Source organism: Neolamprologus brichardi, chromosome 7 (assembly GCF_056152115.1).
Source record: "Neolamprologus brichardi isolate AB-2024 chromosome 7, ASM5615211v1, whole genome shotgun sequence".
In the NCBI taxonomy this organism is placed as follows: Eukaryota; Metazoa; Chordata; class Actinopteri; order Cichliformes; family Cichlidae; genus Neolamprologus; species Neolamprologus brichardi.
Window position 1 is genome coordinate 4,343,561 of NC_142110.1, and position 22,646 is coordinate 4,366,206.

General features: G+C 40.7%; 1 protein-coding gene across 1 annotated transcript in view; it reads right to left on the minus strand.

Moving 5' to 3' along the window:
* The window catches only part of LOC102797552 (neural-cadherin-like), a 117,543-nt gene that overhangs the window by 48,900 nt on the left and 45,997 nt on the right, over positions 1 to 22,646 (minus strand). The window contains exons 3-11 of the mRNA XM_087842887.1: positions 18,138 to 18,363; positions 17,061 to 17,265; positions 15,839 to 15,950; positions 11,847 to 12,096; positions 5,918 to 6,060; positions 4,251 to 4,423; positions 1,428 to 1,596; positions 687 to 857; positions 209 to 381 (exon numbers count right to left, since the gene is read on the minus strand). Of these exons, the coding sequence (XP_087699013.1) occupies positions 209 to 381; positions 687 to 857; positions 1,428 to 1,596; positions 4,251 to 4,423; positions 5,918 to 6,060; positions 11,847 to 12,096; positions 15,839 to 15,950; positions 17,061 to 17,265; positions 18,138 to 18,363 (1,622 nt within the window). The remainder of the gene's footprint in view (positions 1 to 208; positions 382 to 686; positions 858 to 1,427; positions 1,597 to 4,250; positions 4,424 to 5,917; positions 6,061 to 11,846; positions 12,097 to 15,838; positions 15,951 to 17,060; positions 17,266 to 18,137; positions 18,364 to 22,646) is intronic.

Here is a 22,646-nt window from a genome sequence, read left to right on the forward strand (position 1 = left end):
ACTTTGTTGACACAAACCCACAGGCCACTGTGTGTGTCGTCCTGGTATAACTCATTTTGCGGGGACATAATCTACTTACACAGTCTCATTGCGAGGACATGCCTTCGTTGTACGCAAAAAAGTAAATCCCTAAAAATGAAGGTGAAGACCTGGAAAAGAACAGTTAGTGTCTCTGTGTGTGCGTCTGCACTGGCTGTGGTTGACTTGCCTGTGAGATGGGCTGGTTAACATAGACCCATCCAGTGATGGGGTTGACCTGCAGGTACTCAGGCTGCTCCAGAGACATGGCGTAAGTGATAGCTGCATTAGTGCCAAAGTCATCATCGTGAGCAGCAACACGCAGAAAACTGGTACCGACCAAAGTGTCTTCCCTCAAAAAATCTGCACAGGAAAGAAATAATGTATGTGCACTCACTTTACTGGTCAAAGAACTTGCATTATAGTAGCTTAGGGCAAAGGATGATGAAGATCCTTAGGAACAAAAATAAAACCTCTTGGGTTCTCTAAAAACATCCTCAATTAAATCAAATTACTATATAAAGGTGCACAAAGTCAGTCAAATTCTCTATGACTTAATATCAGTTTTATTTACTTCTGCATTTTTAATGGGTCCTGGTTGTGCCGCTGCTTTATTAATGCATATTTCATTTGGACGTCAACAAGAATAACATTTATCCCAAACTTACACTCATAGCGCAAATTCTCAAACTTGGGGCTGTTATCATTTTGGTCCAGTATTTGGATGGTTAGCTGACAGATGCCGATCAGTGGCTCCTCCGCCCAATCAGTAGCCGTTACTGTGATCGAATACTCTCTTTGCCGCTCCCTGTCGAAGCGCCGGGCTGTCACAATCACTCCTGTAAATGCAGAATAAAGATCAAACACGCGCACGGCAATACCACACAGTGCTTCTGCACCCCGGTATTTCCACCAATCAACCCAAGATTTTGTAAACAAGTAAACAATTAGGAAATTCTTCTGAGTAAGTCGAGCATTCCTTTCAAGTACGGTGATTTTGCTATTAAATCTTGAGATGAAGACGACTGAGCACGAGCCTAAAAGAAAATGACTGACAGAATAACACGTTGCCTGCCTGTGCCAGGACTTCTGAACAGCTTCTCTATTTGTCTACCCCTTAATTATGTACACTCATTTTTTATAATCACACTGAGCTTCTCCCAAATTTAATCAAATGTTAATCAATATACAGGTTTTGGCATTTGACTTAAATTCCTAAGAATAACAATTCAACGTATAACAGTTGATATTGTATCAGTATGCATCCCCACGTCTCCACGCCTTAGCTCAAAATTACCATTAGAGATGACAATTAACATTTAAATACAACACATTCTACCTACAGCAGACTCTCTGCTCTGTGTCTAATTGAGACCTCTGTTACCCCAGACGAACTGAAACTGTTCTACCTGTGTCCGGATGGATTCTGAAGGCAGGCATCGCGCTGTCTCTGTGCATTAGGCCATATTTGACTTTTCCATTTGCCCCCTCATCTGCATCCACGGCATGCACTTGCAACACAAAAGTCCCCGTTGGCTGGTTCTCCAGCACCGAAGCCTGTTCACGATATTGCTGGCACTGAGACAGAGAGGGGGGAGAGATAAATACAAGAAAGTAGTCCTATATAAGGGATTGTATCATCAGAATACGATAATATTAATAAGAAAAAGGGGATCAAAGACACTAAACTAATTAAGTAGAAGGTCACTACACACACCACACAGGGAGATTCTGCACATGAAACACAATATAGCAGTTATAGATACAGTAGACCACATCTTTGGAAATGAAAACACTTGAACTGATTTCTTTTGAAGAGCCAACAGCGAACAGCTTTGTCTTTGCAAAGAATTCAATCCATTCCCCCTAATGAACATATGCCCCAGATAAAGAGCAGCTCTCTGGAGTCGTTCTTTTTTGTAATCAGATATAAAAGCCAGCTACTCTTTCAACAGAATGACCGTGAAAAAAAGAAAAACAATAGACAAAGAGGAGCAAGAATGAAATGGAGAGAAGGAGATGGATCAAAGGACGTGAGCGTGCAATTAAAAGAAGAATAATGCAAGAGTTCATGGGACGCGATGGCACAGACAGCATGGCCGGAGGCAGCTGTTCATAAAAATCACATAATATAAAGCATAAGGTCATGCTGGCCCAGGTGGTTCTGAGGCATAACTTGATATTCAAACAAATCAAGTTGCCAGGAGTTCAAACCCGCCTGGAAGACCCAGGAGCTCCAGCTCTGCACGAATATGTCTTCTGCCGAAGTTCAAGTCATTCCTAATTAAGGAGGAAGTTAATTAAACAGGTACAGTATATTGTGATGATTTTGCAATTTTTTCATAAATTAATTGAAATCCCTCTAGACTGCCTAAAGATAGAGTGGGTGTGCAGGCTAATCGGAACTCATGGGAAAACAGAGCAGAGAGAGACGGAGGCCAGGGAAATGAGAACACCAGAGCAAAAATATAAGAGTGCTAGAGAGTGAGGCGAGAAGAGGGAGGGAGGGAGGAAAGAGGAACAGCTGAAATGCAATGAGGGGATAAGGCTGAGAAAAATACAACAATGGATTATAAAGGGTTCATGTTGACAGCAACAACAAAAGAAGGAATGCCTGAAAGGTCTGACATTTTGGGAAATACATTTACAGACTCTTTTGCTGATAGTTAGCTGAAAAGATCAATACAACTCTCCTTGCATGGCCTGCATGGTGAATATATAGCTTGAACCAGTAAGTAGTTAGCCTATAAAGACTTAAAACAGGTTGGAAGTATTGCACTATCCAACGGTGCTGGAAAAGTCTTGAATAAGAAATAGGTAAACAACCGCCCATAAATATTAGGGGTGCAACGATACACAAAATTCACGGTTTGGTTCGGTTTGGTGTCACGGTTCGATATTTTTTCAATACAAAAAAAATGTTCATGCCTTTTTAATTTGTCATTTATTAAAAATATAAATATATATTTTAACTCAAAAGTACAGTTTTTAAATTTAATGTTGCTGAAACAAAGTAATAAAAATAAATAAATCTATCTGATCGAGAAATCACTCATCTTTGGAAAAGAGAGTTTATTACAGAGAAATGGCTCTTTCCAAAATAAAAGCTATACTATACGCTTCTTCTGGGCTATATTCTCAGCAGCATATTAAACATATCAGGTCCCCATAAGGAGAATCATGTGCTAACGGCTGTCTAAATGACTCGGTAAAGTTTGTAGCATGCGTGCTTGTTGTTTTTGTCTGCTTTCACTTGTCTTTGCACTAGGATGATGTCTGAGTAAATGTGCAGTCATATTCGTTGTGTTCCCACTAGTGCTGTCAGCGTTAATCTGACGTTAACGCCACAACACGGCAAATCTCCGTTAACGAGCTACCGCAGATCGCCCCGTGCGTGGGGCTGGACGGCGTCAACACGTCAACGAGCTAACTGCGCTAACGCACTAGTTCCCACCAATGTAATTGAGCATCGCGTGGCACATCTGACATACTGTTTTACTTTTGTCCATGACGAGCTTACCATCAGGGTCATACTTCACATGAAGACCAAAATAGTTCCAAACGCCAGATCTGAATGAGGGTGGGGGAGGTTCAATTTGCCATGTTGCAACCGAGAGCTAAACTTCTGTCTCGCTAGCTTGCCCTGCCCTCAGTGAATCTGCGTTCGACTACTCCGCCTAGGCTGCACTGTCGAGCGCAGATCCACTGAGCGCTCAACACAGACAGCATCGTCAGAAGAAAAGTTGATAAAATAAATTAAAAAATATGTATTGTTCGATACATATGCGTACTGAACCGAAAGCACTGTATGAACGGTTCAATATCGATAGAGTATTGCTGTACCCCTAATAAATACATTTATTTTGAAGGCACTACTTTTCTTCTTTGTCCTTAGCTGTTTCACTTTCCTTCCCTCCTTTCTGATTTTCTCACCCGCGACCAATTAGTTATACCTGCTCCTCGATACCCCGTCCTTCTTGTGTGTTTAATTTGTCTTTGCCATTAAGTCTTTGTCAGATCGTCTGTGTCCTTTGCCCACCTCTGAGCTCCCGAGCCTTTGTCCGTCATGCTGTCTACCCTGGTATCTGCCTGCTTTTGCACCTATAGTTGTGCTAAGCTTCCGTGTGTTTTTCCACTTCCATTTTTGTTTATCTTCTTGGATTTAACCTTTTTTTTGTAGGGATTAAGTAAAAAACGAAATGTACTAGAAGTACCAGGGTTGTCTTCCTCACCTCCTCAAATATAGGTTTGTTGTTGTTGACATCATCAACCCCAACGATGACCCGGGCAGTCGAAGACAGAGGGTGTGGTCCGCCTGATGCATTGTCATCTGTGGCCGTTACATTCAGGACGTACTCCAAACCTTGAAGCTTGGGCAGGGGAGTCGAGCGGAGACGAATCAATCCTGCAAAGAGCACAGACCACTTAAATTACTTCTTGTATAGTATATGGTCTATACTAACAGAGTACATACAACCATTCTATAGCTGTTAAGTAGGATGTTATTGCTGCTGAGGAAGTGGACGGATAGTAAGGGATGTGCTATCAATAAGAACACACTAGAAAATGCATACTGCATACTGTTGTTCTAGACATTGGAAGCAAGATATAGAGCAGTGAGAATTCAGCTCTCAAGTCCACAGAAAGGTAGAAATCTGATATACAGACTAAATCCAAAAACCAATTTCACAGTAGTGATTTTGTCACATTTCTAATCTAATAATTGCATGCTTTCCTCTAAAGATGCCCATCCAGCTAAAGCACTTGAGCGAAAACATAAAGCAGTACAGTGAGTCTGGTCAGAAGTTAACAAGGCTCAGCAGATGCCTATTAGCTGTTCCTCTTGCCCCCTTTGTCTGCTTTCATGTTACAGTCAAGATAAAAGGTGGGATAAAAGGATGGAGCATCTGAGTCAACATCTTTCTCGTCAACAGAAATACAAAAAGATCAGAGGTTGCAGAATGAGCAAGCAGCCTGTGATGTGAGGAAAACCCATTGAAGTGAGAGCATGGGGAGTTTTTTTATTCTCTTGTTGTGTTTCTATTCATCCCCTTCAATGCTCTTGATTAAAGACAACACAGCATGCTGATACACACATATGAGAGCGCCTGACTTCCCTCTCTCCTCTATTACTTGTAATTTCACCTGCCCACAGAGCAGGGAAGGATCCGGGTTCTAATGACAATGCATGACATTGCTGCACCGCTACATTAAAATACGCAAACTGTGGGATGTGCGCAGTAATTGTCTCGCCTTAAATGTCAGCCTTGTTTACAAACGCAACACCAGCTCAACCAGCTATTCAGCTAGACGGCATTCGTCGCACATACAGTAAAAGGGAAACCATATAGTGATAGTGATTTCCCCGCACCCAAAGGATATCAGCCTTAGCATTTTCTTTCTCGGAGGATACACAGAAAGGGTGGAAAGAAATATAAAACGATGACACAAAAGAAAGAGGAGCTGGCGGAGCAGAGCTTGGAGATTGCGAACTATGATAGAGCAGTTGTTGTGAAATTGAATTGAAAGGGTTGGGTGACAAATGTCACAGAGATTGCCACTGGTTTCGGATCAAAGGGTAAATAAAAAAGATAAACTGTGCAGTCATCAATGCTAGAAGGCTAAGAAACATGTGGAACATTCCTCTCTGTACCTGGAAAAAGCCAAACCAAGGACAGAAATGTCCTAAATAATGTTATAGATTTTATTTATGACCCTAATAATAGAAAGAGCAGCACGCGTATAGGAAATATAGCTTTTATTATCAGCTTTCAATATCTTTTCACACTGCCTTTGAAAATAGAGGCTGTTCCTTGAAAGCGCAATTCGACAGAAAGCCCATCGATTACAATGAGAGCTGAATAATATGACTCCTGGTTGGAAAATTAAGAAATATCACCTTTCTGGCTGTCAATGACAAAATTTTCTTCCTCGTTGCCTGCTGTTATGGAGTAGAATATAGCATCGCCGTCTGGATCTTTGGCCAGAACTGTTGCAACCAGGGTGTTGGGGCCTGCATCCTCAGAAACGAATGTTCGATATCTGCAAAGAGGAACTCAAGTTTAGAGAAAGTGAGAACACATACTTGGTGGAAGTCAATAATAGGAACGCACAAACAAAGAGACAAGAGATATGAATCATTTACACAGTCCAGGGCATCGAGAAGCTGATTAGACTTATGGTTGTGGCTTTTACTTGTCACTATGATTTAACCTGTCCTCTTAGCTGGCCAGACCAGAGACAAATGATAATGTCTACTGGGATTTTGAAGCCATTGAACAAATGGTGCTTCCACATACCCTGCCCACTGTGGGCCATTTGATCCACTGCCTTTTAAAATGTCAACAGTGATTTGCTTGCTCTGTGGTGCTGGGTAGCAAAATGCCCAGCAAGACACAGGAGACTGATATACCGCTGTGGTACAAAGCACAATGGGGAGGAGATTAACTCTGTGACTAAGAGGACGCGCAGATGAAGAGAAGAAAAGAAAAAGGTGAGAAAGGAGCAGCTAGGTGACAAAAAAGAAGGCTGTCAGTGAAATGACAAGTAAAGTGATATGTGGGAGTGGGAGAAAAAAGAGAGGAAATGAGGACGGCTGATAGAGAGGAGCAGGCTATAAGAGGGGGCGGTGTTCTCACAGAGTTCGAGTTGATTCGTCAGCAGAACTCATCCCCTGCGAGATTTTGTGCTGTATCCTCTTCTAATGCGCGTGTGTGTGTGTAAGTATGCGTGTACGTGGGGTGGGGCTGCGGTGTCTATGGTGAAAAGTCAGAGGTGATTGATGGTTTACAGAAGAACGCTGATGGGTGATTCATCTCCGCCAGCCTCGGCAATCTCCGTGGCAACATGAGTGACCTGTAATCTGTCACCCGGCTCAGAGGCCACCTCTCCGCAGCTCTGAGGGGATGAAACATATACACTCCCTTTGCTTTTCTTCCTGAAGCGTCTTCCTACATCTCACTGAACTGTGAAGTTGTGCTCAGACACGGTACGCCTGCCTGCCTGTCTGTCTGCTTCCCTGCATGTCTGGACATTTTGCATTTCCATGGTGTCTCTCGCCGTCTGTCCCTCACTTCAATCACATTTAGCCACTCTGTGGCTCGTTCAGATGCAAACCGAGAAGAAAAAAAACACTAGCCCGTCCACTCATCTGTCAGGCAAGTATCTCAATTAATCTGAATGTAAGAGTAATTTCTTAAATGTTAATGCGCACACTCTACCTCCACACGAGTCTCTGTTCTTTTTTGAGCACTAAAGCCCAATTCTAATCTGCAGCCTACAGCCTCTCGGTGCACTCGCACATTTACATGGAGGCTCCGCCACATTAAGTGTCATTCCAACCCTACTAGCCTTAAGTGTGAGTGGGTTATGAATCCTTCCAACACTGAGACTGCATCAGTGCAGGCTTACTACCCACAGTGCTGAAAGGTGAAGAGCTTGTTTTGTTTCCTGCATGAAGGGAACTCCACGCATATGATTGTTGTGGTTTAGGGTCTTTACCTTACAATTTAAAGTGCCTTGTTGTCAGTGTTGGGGAGTAACGGAATACATGTACCGCCGTTACGTATTTAAAATACAAAATATGAGTAACTGTATTCCGTTACAGTTACCGTTTAAAAAGGTGGTATTTAGAATACAGTTACTTTGTTGAAATAAATGGATTACACGGCGGTACTTTCCTGTTTCATATTGTGGCGGGTCAGGACTGTTTGGGTTTTGTTTGACAGCTACGTTCTGTTGTTCCAGGCGGCAGCGTTATGGTTGCCATGGTTACAGGGCGACGCTCTCTCTCTGCGTGTTTCCTGGGTGAGAGAGCGCCTTTTTGTTGTTGTTGTGCTAAGCTAATAGGCAGAATGCTACAGGTATAGCTCTAAAGAATGTAGCATCATAGGCAGTGTAGTCCGTGCTGCAGGGAGAATGGACTGCTGTACCCGTTATGTGTCTGTGAGCGAGGGAGGGAGAAAAAGGAAAAGTACGAGCTGTCATCGAGCAAAAACGGGAGCTGGAAGCATGTAAATATAATAATAACCACTGCAGCCAAGAAGAGTGCCTGACGAGCCCAGTTGTAAGTAAGCTATTAAGACTCGACTGTACACCGTGTTCGTGTTTTCCTCCAAAAACAATAAGTTCTGTTGGAGCAGCCTTTCAACGCCTCTCTCTGTCTCTTGCAAGCAAAGTTGACCCAGACAACAAAGTAAAGCTAGTTTTCGGCTACGAGCCCGACACAGAACCCACCGTATTAGCCAGAGGTCCCTTTACTACGGTTCGGAGCCGCGGACCTTCAGTAACAGTAATAAATCACATTCATGTAGTTGTAAACAGCATGATAATATATTAAGTAATCCAAAGTATTCAGAATACGTTAAAAGTAACCTTCCCAACACTGCTTGTTGTGATTTGGGGCTACATAAATAACACAGAACTGAACTGCATTCATAAAATTGAATTATATGTGATGATTTCAGTAGGACTGCATCTGTAATAAAGAACAATGAAATGGCTTCCCTTAAAACAAAAAACCCACAAGTTGTTTTGTTTTTTTTAATCTTACAGTAAAATAATGTTGCTTCATTTGTTCCTTTTTGCTTTCAGCAACCAAATCTTAACTTTATTCTGCTGAATGTATCTGAAATATTCTGTTCAGCACTTTCCACCTTTTTTTAAGTACTTTATAAATAAAGATTACTGTTTTCCATTCTGGTTATAGAGGTCAAGAAGAAGTTGGAGAAAAGAATGAAGTAGTAGAATAATTTCAACAAATGCTGAATACTGTCTGTGCTTTAAATGATTGAATACAATTCAAATGGTGCACACACTTTTTTCTGTAGATGATAGACATCATCTTAATAGACCTACTTGGCACATTCCCACAGAAAGTACTGTTACTATTAAATAATGGCAGGTCTTCCCAAAGCTTGCTGGTACATTCTACACTACCCCTTAATTAAGAGACTCTCTGCAGACACAAGTGTGACTCAACACAGAGTTTCACTCATCACTGAGTTGGAGGAAGTAGCAGTCGAATTCCAATTGGGCCCCTGCTCGCTTCCCTCGCAGCATTTATCTACATCTCAGAAAGCCATAGTGTGAGGAAGCGCCTAACACATGCTACCTGGCAAAATGTCTGCATTTCTAACTATCTGTCTGCTGGGAAGAATATTTGCTTGACTGCCGACAGGCTTCTCTGTTTATCTGCATATCTGACTGGCTGTCTCCTGTCTACTCGCAGTGTATGTTTTTGGCATTCTCTACTTGCTTCCCCTGCAACCATGTTTCAGTGTGTTTGTCTTTTCAGTTTTATGTTTGTCTGCCTACATCTCCACATTTCTGCCCACCTCATTGTTTGGCTGTGTGTCTAGCCAGTCACTGAGACTGACACCTGACAATGCAACAAGAGCAGGTAACAGAGGTCTGCAACAGTCTTGTGTGAAGGTCACTGAAACATGACTGACAGGACAAGCAGCTTACTTGTTCAATAGAATAAATGTAGCAGAGCCACAGTGACAGTTGCTGCCCACCCACTTATACAGCTTTGCCAAAAAGCCACTCTGGGACACACTGGATTGCATCCATATGTCAGTTTACTGCATACCTTTGGAAAAGGCCAAAAATAAAACCCAGAGAGTGTGAAGTGAATGCTCGAATTCACTACAATATTGGACCACAAACATTTTGAGCTATCCATCAGAACATGCTGTGAAACTAACAATGTCACACTTTGTGAATAATGTGAGTAACAGACTGTTTTGATGCCAGATGGCTGTGATTAACACGCCAAATAAAACATATTGAGTTTGTCTTATGCTGGTGGATTCACTACAGCAGTTTGGAGACGAGTTGGCCACTATTTACAACAGGACTCCCAGCATCAAATATTATTGCAACGGATAGCCTCAAGGACGGCAGGTCTGTGATGTATGATGTAACAGCCCATATGTCTGTGATGCAACTATCTTGTCTGCTCAAAGAGTAAAGCTTTGATAAACTCAAATATGATCAGCTGGTGGATCAGAATTTAAGCAGTGGCAGCAATAGCAACATTATTTAAACTCTGCTTGAGTTTGATGTTAAAAAATGTTCAATTCTGCATAAAGAAAAATGCAACAACACAAAGACATCCATGCATTGGATATTTTTTATAGTCATTTATTGATTTTTTTTCATTGCACTTTTGTATCTCAGCCTTAGTGTCATGGTCTGCGGAGACAGGCCGTGTGGTGGTGTGTGTGATGGACCCAGGTGAGTAGACGGGAGTGAACTTAACAGAAAGCGAGCCTTTATTATGGCTGAAGACAAAGTGTACAAACAAAGCAGGGGTAGCGTCACTAAACTAGACTATAACTAAACTGGGAAAACTAATACTGTGACAAACTAAGAAGACTCAGAGACTATGGTGATCACTGCAAAGACTGATCGTGAAAACATGGAGGTGCGAACACAGACGACGCGACACTGAACACAGCAAGACTGAGGACTAAATACACACATGAGGTGATCAGGGGAAGTGGAGACACATGAGGACACAGCTGACTAGAATGAAACATAATTACAGCACAGGGGAGAACTCAGGCTGTGTCCCAATTCAGGGTCTGCACGCTTGAAGTACGCGCACTACAAGTACTATGTACGGTGCGTACTATAAGTACGAGAAGTGCGGAAGTGAGAGGCTTGTGAAATGGGACGGTCTAGCCTTCGTCGCGCTGTTCAGGTTGCCTAGCAACCATGATACTAACCGCAAGAAACGTTACATACAGCTTTGTGTGACAGAAATGAAGGAGAAAAAATGTTTTGTTGGTCATTCATTTTTGTCATGACATCACTTTGATTAGTTGAGTATCTGAGGCTGAGACTACAGGACTGTAAAACATGATTCAAGGGCTTCATTTCTGTACCGAACAGTTATTTCAAGATTAGTTAGTAAATAACAATTAGCTGATGTTGTTCATGAGACTAAAATCATCTCACTGTGGTAATGTAAATATAATATGGCCAATATTATAGTTATTGTCAGATTATTATGATATATATATATATATATATATATATATATATATGGCTTTACAACTAGGTTAACGCTGAAAGTACAAACATCACTAGTGTCACACAACTTTGCCGGCATGTGGCCAACAGCAATGTTTTAATGTTCTTCGTTATTAAACATTCGCACATGAATAAGTGACGTCATATTCAGTACTTACTTTTGACAGTTCACTCCTCGGCCGCTCCCTTCTGCCGTATTTTGCGGCAAAATTATCCACACCCACCGCCGCGCTATGAATTGTGGGATATATGGGACCACGAAGCGTGCACCGGACCACGCTTGATATTTGGGGAAATCGACGGCGCATTTGGAGTATGCATTTGAAGTACACTTCGAATTGGGACAGCCGTCGTCGCGTGGCGGTGACGTAACCGTACTTAAAATGCGTACTTCAAGCGTGCAGACCCTGAATTAGGACACAGCTAAAGAACACCAGACTCTTTCAAAATAAAACAGGAAGCCCAGAGACATGAAGATAAATCATGACATGAACTTAACATAACCACACAGACATGAAACATGACAGGTAGACGCACGAATCAGGGAGACTGAGTACAGGGGGAGATGACAGAAACAACTAAGAACTAAAGGACTAAATAGCCACCTAGAAATGAACTAGATCAAAAATGGATACAAAAATACATAAAACTCAAACACTGGGTCACACGACCCAGCCCATGACACTTCGTTTTTTGATGCAGCTGTTTTATGTTTTCAAACAATAGTTGCAAATTAAGATGATAAACCATTGATTTTGGTTTGTGATGGGGGAAAAAAGACTACTTACACAGGCTGGGAGAATTCAGGGGCTTCGTCGTTGACATTCGCCATCCTCACACGGACGGTGGCAGTGCCAGAGTGAGGTTCGTCCCCACTGTCCACCGCCATCACCACAAACTCATACAGATGATTAGGCCTCTCATAGTCAAGCCGTCTCGCTGGGAAAACAGTCCCGTGGGGCGAAATGCTGAAGTCCGGGCTCAGGGTGTAATAGGTGAGTTCAGCATTTAACCCCGAGTCACAGTCCGTGGCTAACACTGGCAGGAGGAAAGACATCACACGAGAGCCATCAATTATGAGTTAATCGAAAAGAGCTGATGAGATGTGATCAGCTCATGAATATGTTGACATCTGTGTAGATCATTATCTCTTCATGGCCTTGCTAAACATGCGATAAATCACAAGCTATGACAGCTACTATTACTTGAACAGAAACGGTGCCCTTCCAGACTGATTACTATCATTTGACAATACGAGCTTAAAGACGGCAAAACGACAGAGTGGAATGGACAGTGTTTGTGTGTGGATTTGGAAATGATTTTATTCTGGGGTAATTATAGAGAAGAAACAAGTATAGATTGGTTTCCAATGTGTGGTGTGATTTTCTCTAAGAGTATAGCCACAATCACTGTCTGAGTTTCACTTAAAATCACTGTTTCATGCACATCCCCTCAAGCTTATAACAATTGTCTACTGCATATTCTTTTGATGTGTCAAGTATCTGCACCAGCAAGCAGCCTGTGCGTGTCAGTGCCATCTGAACATCTTGTAATACATTTCCAGACAGGTAATTCACTACGCACCCTTTGCATTTAACTGTTACAGTGTGACTGACTCATTAAAAGGTAAAGACAACGTGAAAGTGAAGTAAATCTCCTTTGAACCTTGCTGTTACTGGCTCAGTCTGCACAGTTTTGTTTTATCTTCTCCAATCGAGTTTAGCTATAGTTTGGTCCATACGTCTTTGGACAGTGATACATTTTTCTAAGTCGGTCTATGTACACCACCACAGTGCATTTTAAATCAAACAATCAAAATGTGATTTTATACACCTCCTACTTTTTCAGAGGCTCAAAAGTAATTGGACAAACTAACATAACTATAAATAGATAAATTGTTTCATTACTTGGGTGGAAAATCCTTTGTAGTCAGTTACTGCTTGAAGTCTAGAACCCAGTGGCATCACCAAATGCTGTGTTTCCTCCCTTGAGATGCTCTGCTAGGCATTTTCTGCAGCTGCCTTCAATTGCTGCATGTTTGTGGGTCTCTTTGGCCTCGATTTTGTCTTCAGTAACTATAAAATCATGCTCTATTGGGTTGAGATAAGATAAGCTATTTGGCCATTAAAGAATATCCCATTTCTCTGCCTTGAGAAACTCTTGGGTTGTTTTTGTAGTACGCTTTAGGTCATTATCCATTTGGAGTGTGGAGCGCCATCCTATCAGTTTTGCTCAGAGAACAGAGCTCTTTAAACTTTAGAATTAATTCTGCTAATTTTATCAGTAGTCACATCTTCAATAAACACCTGACCCGGTTCGACTGGCAGCAACATATTCCTCCACCATGCTTGACAGATGATGTGGTATGCTTTGGATTGAGAGCTGTTCTTTTTCTTCTCCATACTTTTCGCTTCCCATCATTCTGGTACAAGATCGTCATGGTTTCTAAAGGTTTTTCCCCCAGACTGTGCTACCTTAGATGTGTCCTGACCAGTGTTGGTCAAGTTACTTGAAAAAAGTAATCAGTAACTAATTACTGATTACTTCCCCCAAAAAGTAATCCCGCTATTTTACTGATTACTTATTTTCAAAAGTAATTAATTACTTAGTTACTTAGTTACTTTTTAAAAACACGATTTACAACCTGAATAGGTGATAAAGTGATAGATCTTTCAGCCCAATTCTACTTTTTCTACATAATCCATCATACAAAATGTAATCAAATGGAAAAGTCTCTTTTTAAAACTTGTTTTATTAGTTTTAATCTTTTAACTTTATGCATCAAGCAAAAATGTAATTATATGCAACATTCTCTGACTGGAAGAAATTTGTTTAATATTTAAACCTATTTTCTGCACATAAATATTTTTTGTGTTTACACTCAGTCTTTCAAATAGATGCAAGTAAAACACAGCAGAAAATAAATAAAGTCAAAGACTAGCGGTTGTGTTGCTCTATTTTCACCTGTAAAGCAGGCGGAGGTTTATCCTGGTGCAGGTGTGCAGCGGTCAGTGGAAGAATCCGCGAGTTTCTCTGTGAGTTTCCCATTACGTCGTAGCTACTCGGTGCTTGCTTGGAAGTTTAGGGTTTTTTTTCGCTGTAAAAAGAAGTTTTCTTCCCAGGCACAACGGACACTAATGTTTTTGTCACTTTTTATGGAATCAAACTCAAAGTAAGGTCAGTACTTCCATGCTTTAAACGCTGCACGCTCATACTCTCTCTGCACTCGATATATGATCCATTGTTGATCTGCACACAGCTGTTGCCACGAACGTCGCACTCGCTTACGTCACTGTCATGAGACATTCTCGCAAAAAAAATCAAGTTTTTAGTAACGCAGTAACGCAGCGTTACTACGGGAAAGTAACGGTAATCTAATTACCGTTTTTGCAATAGCAATCCCTTACTTTACTCGTTACTTGAAAAAAGTAATCGGATTACCTTGTTACTGCCCATCTCTGGTCGTGACAAAGTCTAATCTGGTGTAACCACTGGTTCCCACCATGTTGTAAACCCTCTGTATTTCCATTCATGAATTATTTATTCCCTGATTGTGGACTTTTGTGTTCTTGACTTGTTTGTATATTGTGAAGAAGACGCACTGTAATAGACATTTCATTCCATCACTTTGACATTTTAGTTACCTGTGCAGTTCACCAGTTTAAGTTACCTTGTTAATCTGAATTAGGGTGGGTTTACAGAATGATACAGTCCTATACCTGCACTGAATATCAGCTATACTCCTGTTGCAGCTTTTCAACCCTTTAAGATGACACTTTGTCTCCATTTTCTTTTCATCTTTGATTCCTCTGCTGCCACCACACTGGTTATGTTATTTTCTTCTCGGTGCATCGGTTTGTATTGGTTGCCATTGTCTCCTGCCACTGGCTTTGCAGTGCCAACAGTCTTTACTGCTCCAGGCTGTTTATTTGAATGTTTCGAGATTAAATTTGTTCCATTTTTCTCAGTCAGAATGCACCAGAAACAATTGCCCAGCTTGAGATTCCCACTGTAGCCAGTGGGGTAAAGAAGTCCCAGAGGCACAACAACATTTGACAATAAGTAAAGAGAGAGCAATGTGAAAGGCCAACAAATAGCCCTGAATAATGTTGTGTTTTGGGGTTTGTTTTTGCATATTATGTGGCGTGTTTAAGGGTTAACTTTGTGAGTTAAATATCACACATGGTGAAAGAATAGTTCTGTATCTGTGGCTGTGGCTAAATACTGAATCTCATACATACAGAATCCCAAAACACTCAGATCTCATGAGTGCAGTTAAAAGTGTAATTTTAATCACCAGTGACAGTGGCAAAAGTGTGCGAGAGATACAGGGTCACGCATTATGAAGCAAACAACTGTATCTGATTAAAAACACACCGCACTCTGTTTCTACACTTCCCTCAATAGGTTTCTTAATTAGTGTGTATTTTTACAAGTTAAGCAGTGATGACAGCAAAACATATTCTTTCAACCTCATAATTAAAAATTATAAGCTAGACCCATGCAGTAATAGATAAACTGCCATTATTCATACAAAACGTAATAAATCAAAATGTATGGTGGGTTGTTTTTTTTAGCAGCTACAATGGTTCAGTATGTAACAGATTATGATGTAAATACGAAACACTTTCACTGGGAAACTCAAGGTCAGACGAGAAACTCTTCTGTTAAAATTCAGTTGCTGTTTTCCCCTGAGGAAAAAGTTACTTTTTATAAAGTTTCTTTCTTTAATTCAAAAAGAACCAGATGGATGTGACATATGGGGTCAGAGGAATCTCACCCTGCAGCAGGGACGTTGCCGTGGTTACAGTCTCAGGGACTCCATCCACACTATAGATGGACTGAAGAAACTCTGGGACACAATCATTCTCATCCGTTATCAACACCTGAACCTGATTAGTGCCAGCGTGATGGGATAAGAGAGGAGAGGAGAGGAGAGGGGAAAAAAGGAGAGAGGAGAGGAGAGGAGACGAGAGAGGAGACGAGTCATACAATCAGTATATAAGAAGACAAAATTAAGCTTTTGTTATCAACTCTCAATTCTAGAAAACAACCGTATGAAGGTTTCTGTACAGGAAGCTGACCCGAAAACTTAATCTAAATTGCATTTTATAGCTCCCCAAGTTGCCAATTCAACACATTCTTTATCTTCCACTCCATGATTTTCTTGAGTCAAAAATAGAAATGTTCTTAGCATGTGTGTGCCTCGCTGTGCGCATTTGCAACAAAGACCCTCAGTCGCCCCTCCACCCTACAAGCTCCCCGTCACCACTGTGTGTAAAGTGTGAAGTGACAGCTGAGTAATAGTCCTGAAATAGCTGGGATAGGTTTTCCCAGTTTCCATCTCTTATTCCACAACATGCAGCTGAGCAGAAGGAGGTTGTGCCCGCTAAATGTGCGGTACAAAGTAAGAGGCCGACATGATAATTGGGCAACAAAATCTTTTCAATTAATAATTGAAATCACACTGCAGTTGTAAATAATTTATCTAGAAATATTCATTTATGAAGGATATTTTCAGATTTTGATTTCTTGTGCCTAAGAGGCTGCTATATTTTGCAGCGTTCGTCTCTAGATAACAATTGACAAAAAGCGAAGAGTGAAACCGCAGAACAAAACTTCACTTGGGTCACCAGTCGACTTGTTAACATTTAAAAACCATTCAGGCGCGCCACTGCTGTAGACAGTTGCAAACTATGCTGCTCCTCTTTTGTGGTTATTGCCAAGCAGTGTGATGTCAACAGGTCACTGTCGTTAACCGTTATGAGCTATTTAGATGAAAACCTGCCCGCCTCGGAGCGTTGTGGCAGTCCAGTGGGAGAGCGCGACAGACAAAATCATCCAAACAGCAGAACATATTTTGTTATTATTTCATTTAATTTATTTAATTCGCAGTCATAAAACATCACAGTGGACCTCAGCTTTGGCCTCAGATTACAACAGAGCTTGAACTCTTACACGACTCCTATTTGGTGCCCGTATCTCTGTCTAATTAAACTAACCTCTGTTGCAGTGCTGAGGCTGCCTGGCTCTTCGCTGGCTCGCACCATCAGAAGGTAGCGCCGCTGGTCATTCTCATAATCCAGTGTCCTGGTCAAGCTGATCTCCCCCGTCTCCTGCTGAATGCTAAAAAGGCTACTGGGATTGATCAGCAGGCTATAGCTGATTTGCTGCTTCTGGAAGGAGATAGCAAACACCACCAGGAAGCTGCAGAACAAAGAGAAAGCGATTAAAAGAAATTTTATTGTTTGATTTTAGCTGCAGCCTCGTTGAATTAGAATCGAAATCCTCCTCTCCTACATCAGCGCTGCGCTGTAATGAAATCAATTATTGTATGGCCCATTGGCTATGTGCTATAAACACAGTCAATCAGTGATCGTCAGTTCTGTGTAATAATATGATAGTATTATGTAGATATCAGTGTTTGTTTTGACAGTGAAGAGAGTTTGCATTCCCTAATAGCGTGTGATGATAATAAGTCAGTTCATGCTCGAGTGCACTGGTGTGAACAAATGAATATTTATTAACAAATTCTTAACAAGTTATGCTTGAGATCTGACACCTTTTGTGTGTTTTTATGCATGTCTGCATTCATTATTGTAGGACTTATGTTTGCAGAGCAGAGCTATACATACTGCAATTTCAGTGATTTATATTATCGTGCTAAAGTCTGCACGTGTAACTGTCCTGGTGTGAGACAGCACATCGTCTCATGCCTGCTTTCATCTTAGTCTTTGTTAATTTACAGAAATTAAGTGTATTAAAATATGTCTACTATATTGTGGCATTTTTAATGTTGTGCTTGCAGTATCGGGCAATTAAACATACCGAGGCAGCAATGAAGAATCTGACACAAAGTGTTTGCTGATAACCAGATGGGAACAGATAAAGATCTAAAAAGGTCTGGCATATGTGCTTAACAAGAAATGATTTGTAGATATAATAATTTCAGCTTTACAGAATGAATATAACACACTGGAAGAAGAAAAGCATTTTTCATGATGTTTTGCTGCTAATACGCAGCTGGAACGTATCCCTGAGTATGTTTATAAGTGGATGCAAACACAGGCAGTACTCACGGCTGTCCCTCGGGTGTGTTTTCTGGTATTGAGATGGCATAGCTTGTATTGGTGAACTGCGGCGCTCTAGCTCCCGCCACCACAGAGAGCATGGCGGGGGCACTGCGGCTCCCCATGCCGTCAAGGGCCACCACGCTTAACAAGTACTCTCTCTCCCTCTGAAGCACCAGCCCTGTGGTCACCACCTGGCCTGTCTTCTTGTCAACAGCAAAGCAGCCATCACCGCCTACAGGGAAGTACAATGACATTATTTTCCACAACTGGATCCAAACCAATGCACGGGAGACCGCCTGAATGCAAACACAGAAATGTTTCCTGAATAGCCTTTTGAAATAGGAATTTCTGTCTTATTGTGTTTGTGGAATTAAGATTTATACAATCTGTTAAGCTCTAATAGAATTAATAAATATGATTAATTATGTATAAACACATTTAATTTTATTCATTCTGTTCAATTCCTTAATCATAATAGTCAACAACTGTTGTCACGTTTAATCATTTTTGGATTTTTTACTTATATTAAAATAATTGGATAGTTTATTCACTGTCAACAAGAACTTCAATTATTTTTAACTCTCATTTGTTTTTAGGCAGTCTGATAGATATTTAACAGCAACTGCATTTTTCATTTCACACACACTTTGGACCAAAGTAATGAACTAATGACAGGAAATTGAAGGTAGTGTAAAAGAATTCAGATCATAAACAGTTTAAACTCTTAAAAATTACATCTTAGTTACTATAAAGCATGTTAGTATATACCTTAATGTATATTTGCTCTTCACATTTAGATGTCAGAATCACAGCATACTGAGAAGAGAAGGGAACCAAGCACAGGTCCTTTAGGGACCCCAGATGCCGTGAAGTAATGATTGCATTCCCTCACTTATTATTTTGAAAGAACACCGTGTGAAACTAAAGAGCAGCTCTGTGCTCAAAATGACGATAAGCTTGAATCGAGGGGCCGGGAATATTTGGTGGCTCATCAAAAACCTCATATATAAAGTCAAAGCACCGGTTCTGCTCGGTGAGAATTGACGACTGGTTATCAGGCCTCACTGATATGACTTCCATTACTGACGGCAGTGCAGTGTCAGTTGAAATTTCAGCCTTGGTCCTCAGTAGTTTGCTTGTTCTCAAGGCTTATACTGACAAAGAAGCCTTTCCGAGCGCTACGTTTTAAATTGTAAAGAGCGATTTTTCATATTCAAAAATATTGATATTAAAAAAATGGCCAGAAAATCTTTTCTGTGGAATTTAGAAACTAAATTTTTTAAACTTTTTATTTATTTACCTTAGAAGACCTTACAGTTTTAAATTATTTAAATATGTTTTATTTTATTCTGGTATAAATTGGTCATTAATAATATAAATGGGGGTTAGGAATAATTGATGTTTTATTGTTGTTTGCAACAAACAAGCGTCAAATATGGAACTGAGGATCAGTTTAGGAATGTGAAGATACATGCACATCTTGCACTTTGTGTTGTACTATCTGGATGATCATCGTGTAATTAAATAAATTATGATTAAATTCTTGTATAAAAAGAAAATCTTAGAGCAGTAGAGGTTCACTAATCTGCAAAACGCTGCATCTACAAGTTGTGGAACAACTTCAGAATGTTTGTCGGCACAATCTCGCGAAGGCTTTTGAATATCTCATCGTCTAGCTCGTCTACAGTAAATAATTGTCACGTCCGGTGTGGCAGACGTGTGGAGTTTGTAGAAAGGACCCAAAAAGGCGGCAGCTCTGGTGCAGGTGAGTATTTATTTACAGGAGTGGGTACAAACAGCAATGGTGGGGGAACATGAAACTGGAAAACCTAAACTGGGCAGAGCTAAGAAAACAAACCTGAACGAAGATGCAGGGAGGTACAGCGAAATACACAGAGAGACAGATGGAGAGACGCAGGAAGACCGAGGGGAACAACACAGACGAACCAGCAACGACTAAGACAGAAGACACAACGGTCGTGTCCAAATTCATGGGCTGCATCCTCCTGAGGACCCGGCCTTCGCGGTCTACGTGGGCCGGGTCCTCAGGAGGTCGGGTAGGCCGGAAGTAAACGGCTATGGAATTGGACGGTCTAGCCTTCTCGATCTACTCCCGCCCTTAATTCAGAGTATTTCCGGTTGTCAGCACCACGGCACGAAAATCGAAAATGGACCCGAAATCTTTCTCCGTTTTTTGTGTTCATTTGTAATTATCAACGAGCTAACCCACATTCTCGCCTGAAAATATGTTTAAAGTTTATTTTGTGGCCCAGAAAGATTAATAAGAGTAATTTTAAAACTTAGTAGCGGCCGCCATTGCCGGAAACTGGAGCTTGGCTGGGCCGCGCTATGAATTCTGGGATATGGTGGGCCAAGAAGGACACACCCGACCCATCCTTGAAATTCGGGGAAAAGGAGGACGCATTTGTCGGCTGCATTCGGAGGAGTCTACGAATTTGGACAGCCTTCAGCGCGTCGCTGTGACGTAATCGGTCTACAAATGCGGCCTCAGGAGGATGCAGCCCATGAATTTGGACACGACCAACTTAAATACACTCAGAGAAACACAGGGAGATTACACACAGGTGGGGGACACAGCTGGGAGTGATTAACGTGACGAGACAAGGGAGGCAAACTGAAAACACTCACATAAGACGCAGACCTTCACAATAAAACAGGGACTTACACATGCAAGGACACAGACTAAGAAACGCGGACTAAACCCAGGGATGCACGGGCAGAAAAGAATGAACGCTAACCGAGGAGGAACAGAATCAATATTACAATAATAGAAAACACCAAACGCTGGGTCAAAAGGACCCAGGATCATGACAATAATATCATCACAAAATTCCAAAGTTCTGGATAAACCCATGTGTGCAAGCTGAAAATCAGTCCTCGGGATCTTCAAGCTCGCAGCCAGCAATGCATGTGCTCGAGGAAGATTCCAGAAATCACTATTTGTGGACACAGTGTGCCATTCCAAACTGTGTCCACAAATACAGGATAAAGCTCCATCATACAGTCTTCTTCAGTTCAGAACAGAAGAATCCTCTTGCATGATATAAGAAACGTCTTCACAAATCAAAAGAAGTTCAGCCGCCTTCCTTTCAAGCACTTGAGATGATACGCAGTGGTAAACACAGCTCTGTTCCAACGTAACTCAGACATGCGGCTGCCATCAAAGCCAAAATGGCTTTATTGTTTTTATTAAAACGGTACATTATCTACATTTAAACATTTTAATTTATCCTGTTTAATACTGTAAATAAACTAAGGGGTTTAAATGATTGCATTCTGTTTAAATTTACATTTTATGTAGTGTGTCTCGGGGATTGCAGTAATTAATAAGTTCTATAATTTTCAGGCTGTTGGCAAATCTTATAAAATGCCAAATCCAACACCGTGTTCTTAATTCTCGCAATAATGTGACTTAATAATCTGAACCAAGCCAACTTGTAAATATTGGAGACGAAGATTTTTTAAATCACACAGAAAAAAAGCTATAAAATAGGCAATAAAAATGTATTAATACACAATGAAGTAACAGAACAATGCATATGGGAATGACTCAAAATGAACCACAGTGCTAATGTTTATTGTAACAAAGGAAATGTCTCCCTTTCAGCAGTATGCTTTAATGACTTATTGATGGGTTTTTTAAATTATTTTGGAAATATATGGAGGTCTTGGGATCAGAGGAATAAATCAGGAAGTGGCTACACAGGTTTGATAAGATTTGTTAGGATTGTGAGAAATATAGCGTCCTTTTTATATACTCTTTAGACATTCTTAGTTATGACTTTCACCTTCTAAACATTAGTAATTATACTGACGACTGACTACGTTTACTTTCCAATTTAAGTTTTCATCGAGCTACTCAACTTCTACTTTTCCTTAACTTATAAAACATTTTTGTCTGACTGCGTGTTTGTAGAAATTGTAATTAGCAGCTATGGAGAAATGTTTTAATTAGTGAGTCCCATTGTTGTTATGATCATCCTGCCATTGGTTTCCCACTCTTCCAGAGACTGACAGCCGGTAGGAGCAATGCATCAACAAAGGTATCAATGTGCCAAAGGCAGTGAAGGAAGAATGCTAGCAAGTAAACATGGAAGTAATCAATGTAAGACTCTAAATATTTTAAAAAAAGATGGGTGAAAAAATCCATCCAACGCTATTGTTAAACCACAAGGATGCACACCATGCATTAGGATGAGGAAGGCTGCATGTAAACATAACCAAGTGTTTCTATACAAAAAAAAACAAAAGCAAAAAACTCACTTTTTAAATTTTTCTGCTGCCGTTGAATACAAAAATTAAATTAAATACATTAAAATTAAATAAAAAAATAAAAAAATAAAAAAATAATTAAATAAAAATAAAAATAATTAAATAAAAATAATTAAATAAAAAAACTAAAAAAATTGGGTCAATCAGGGTGTCATCTCATCTCATCTTCAGGTTTTTAAAATTAAGCACAGGATAAGAGGGTCGTTTTTTAACTTTTACGTT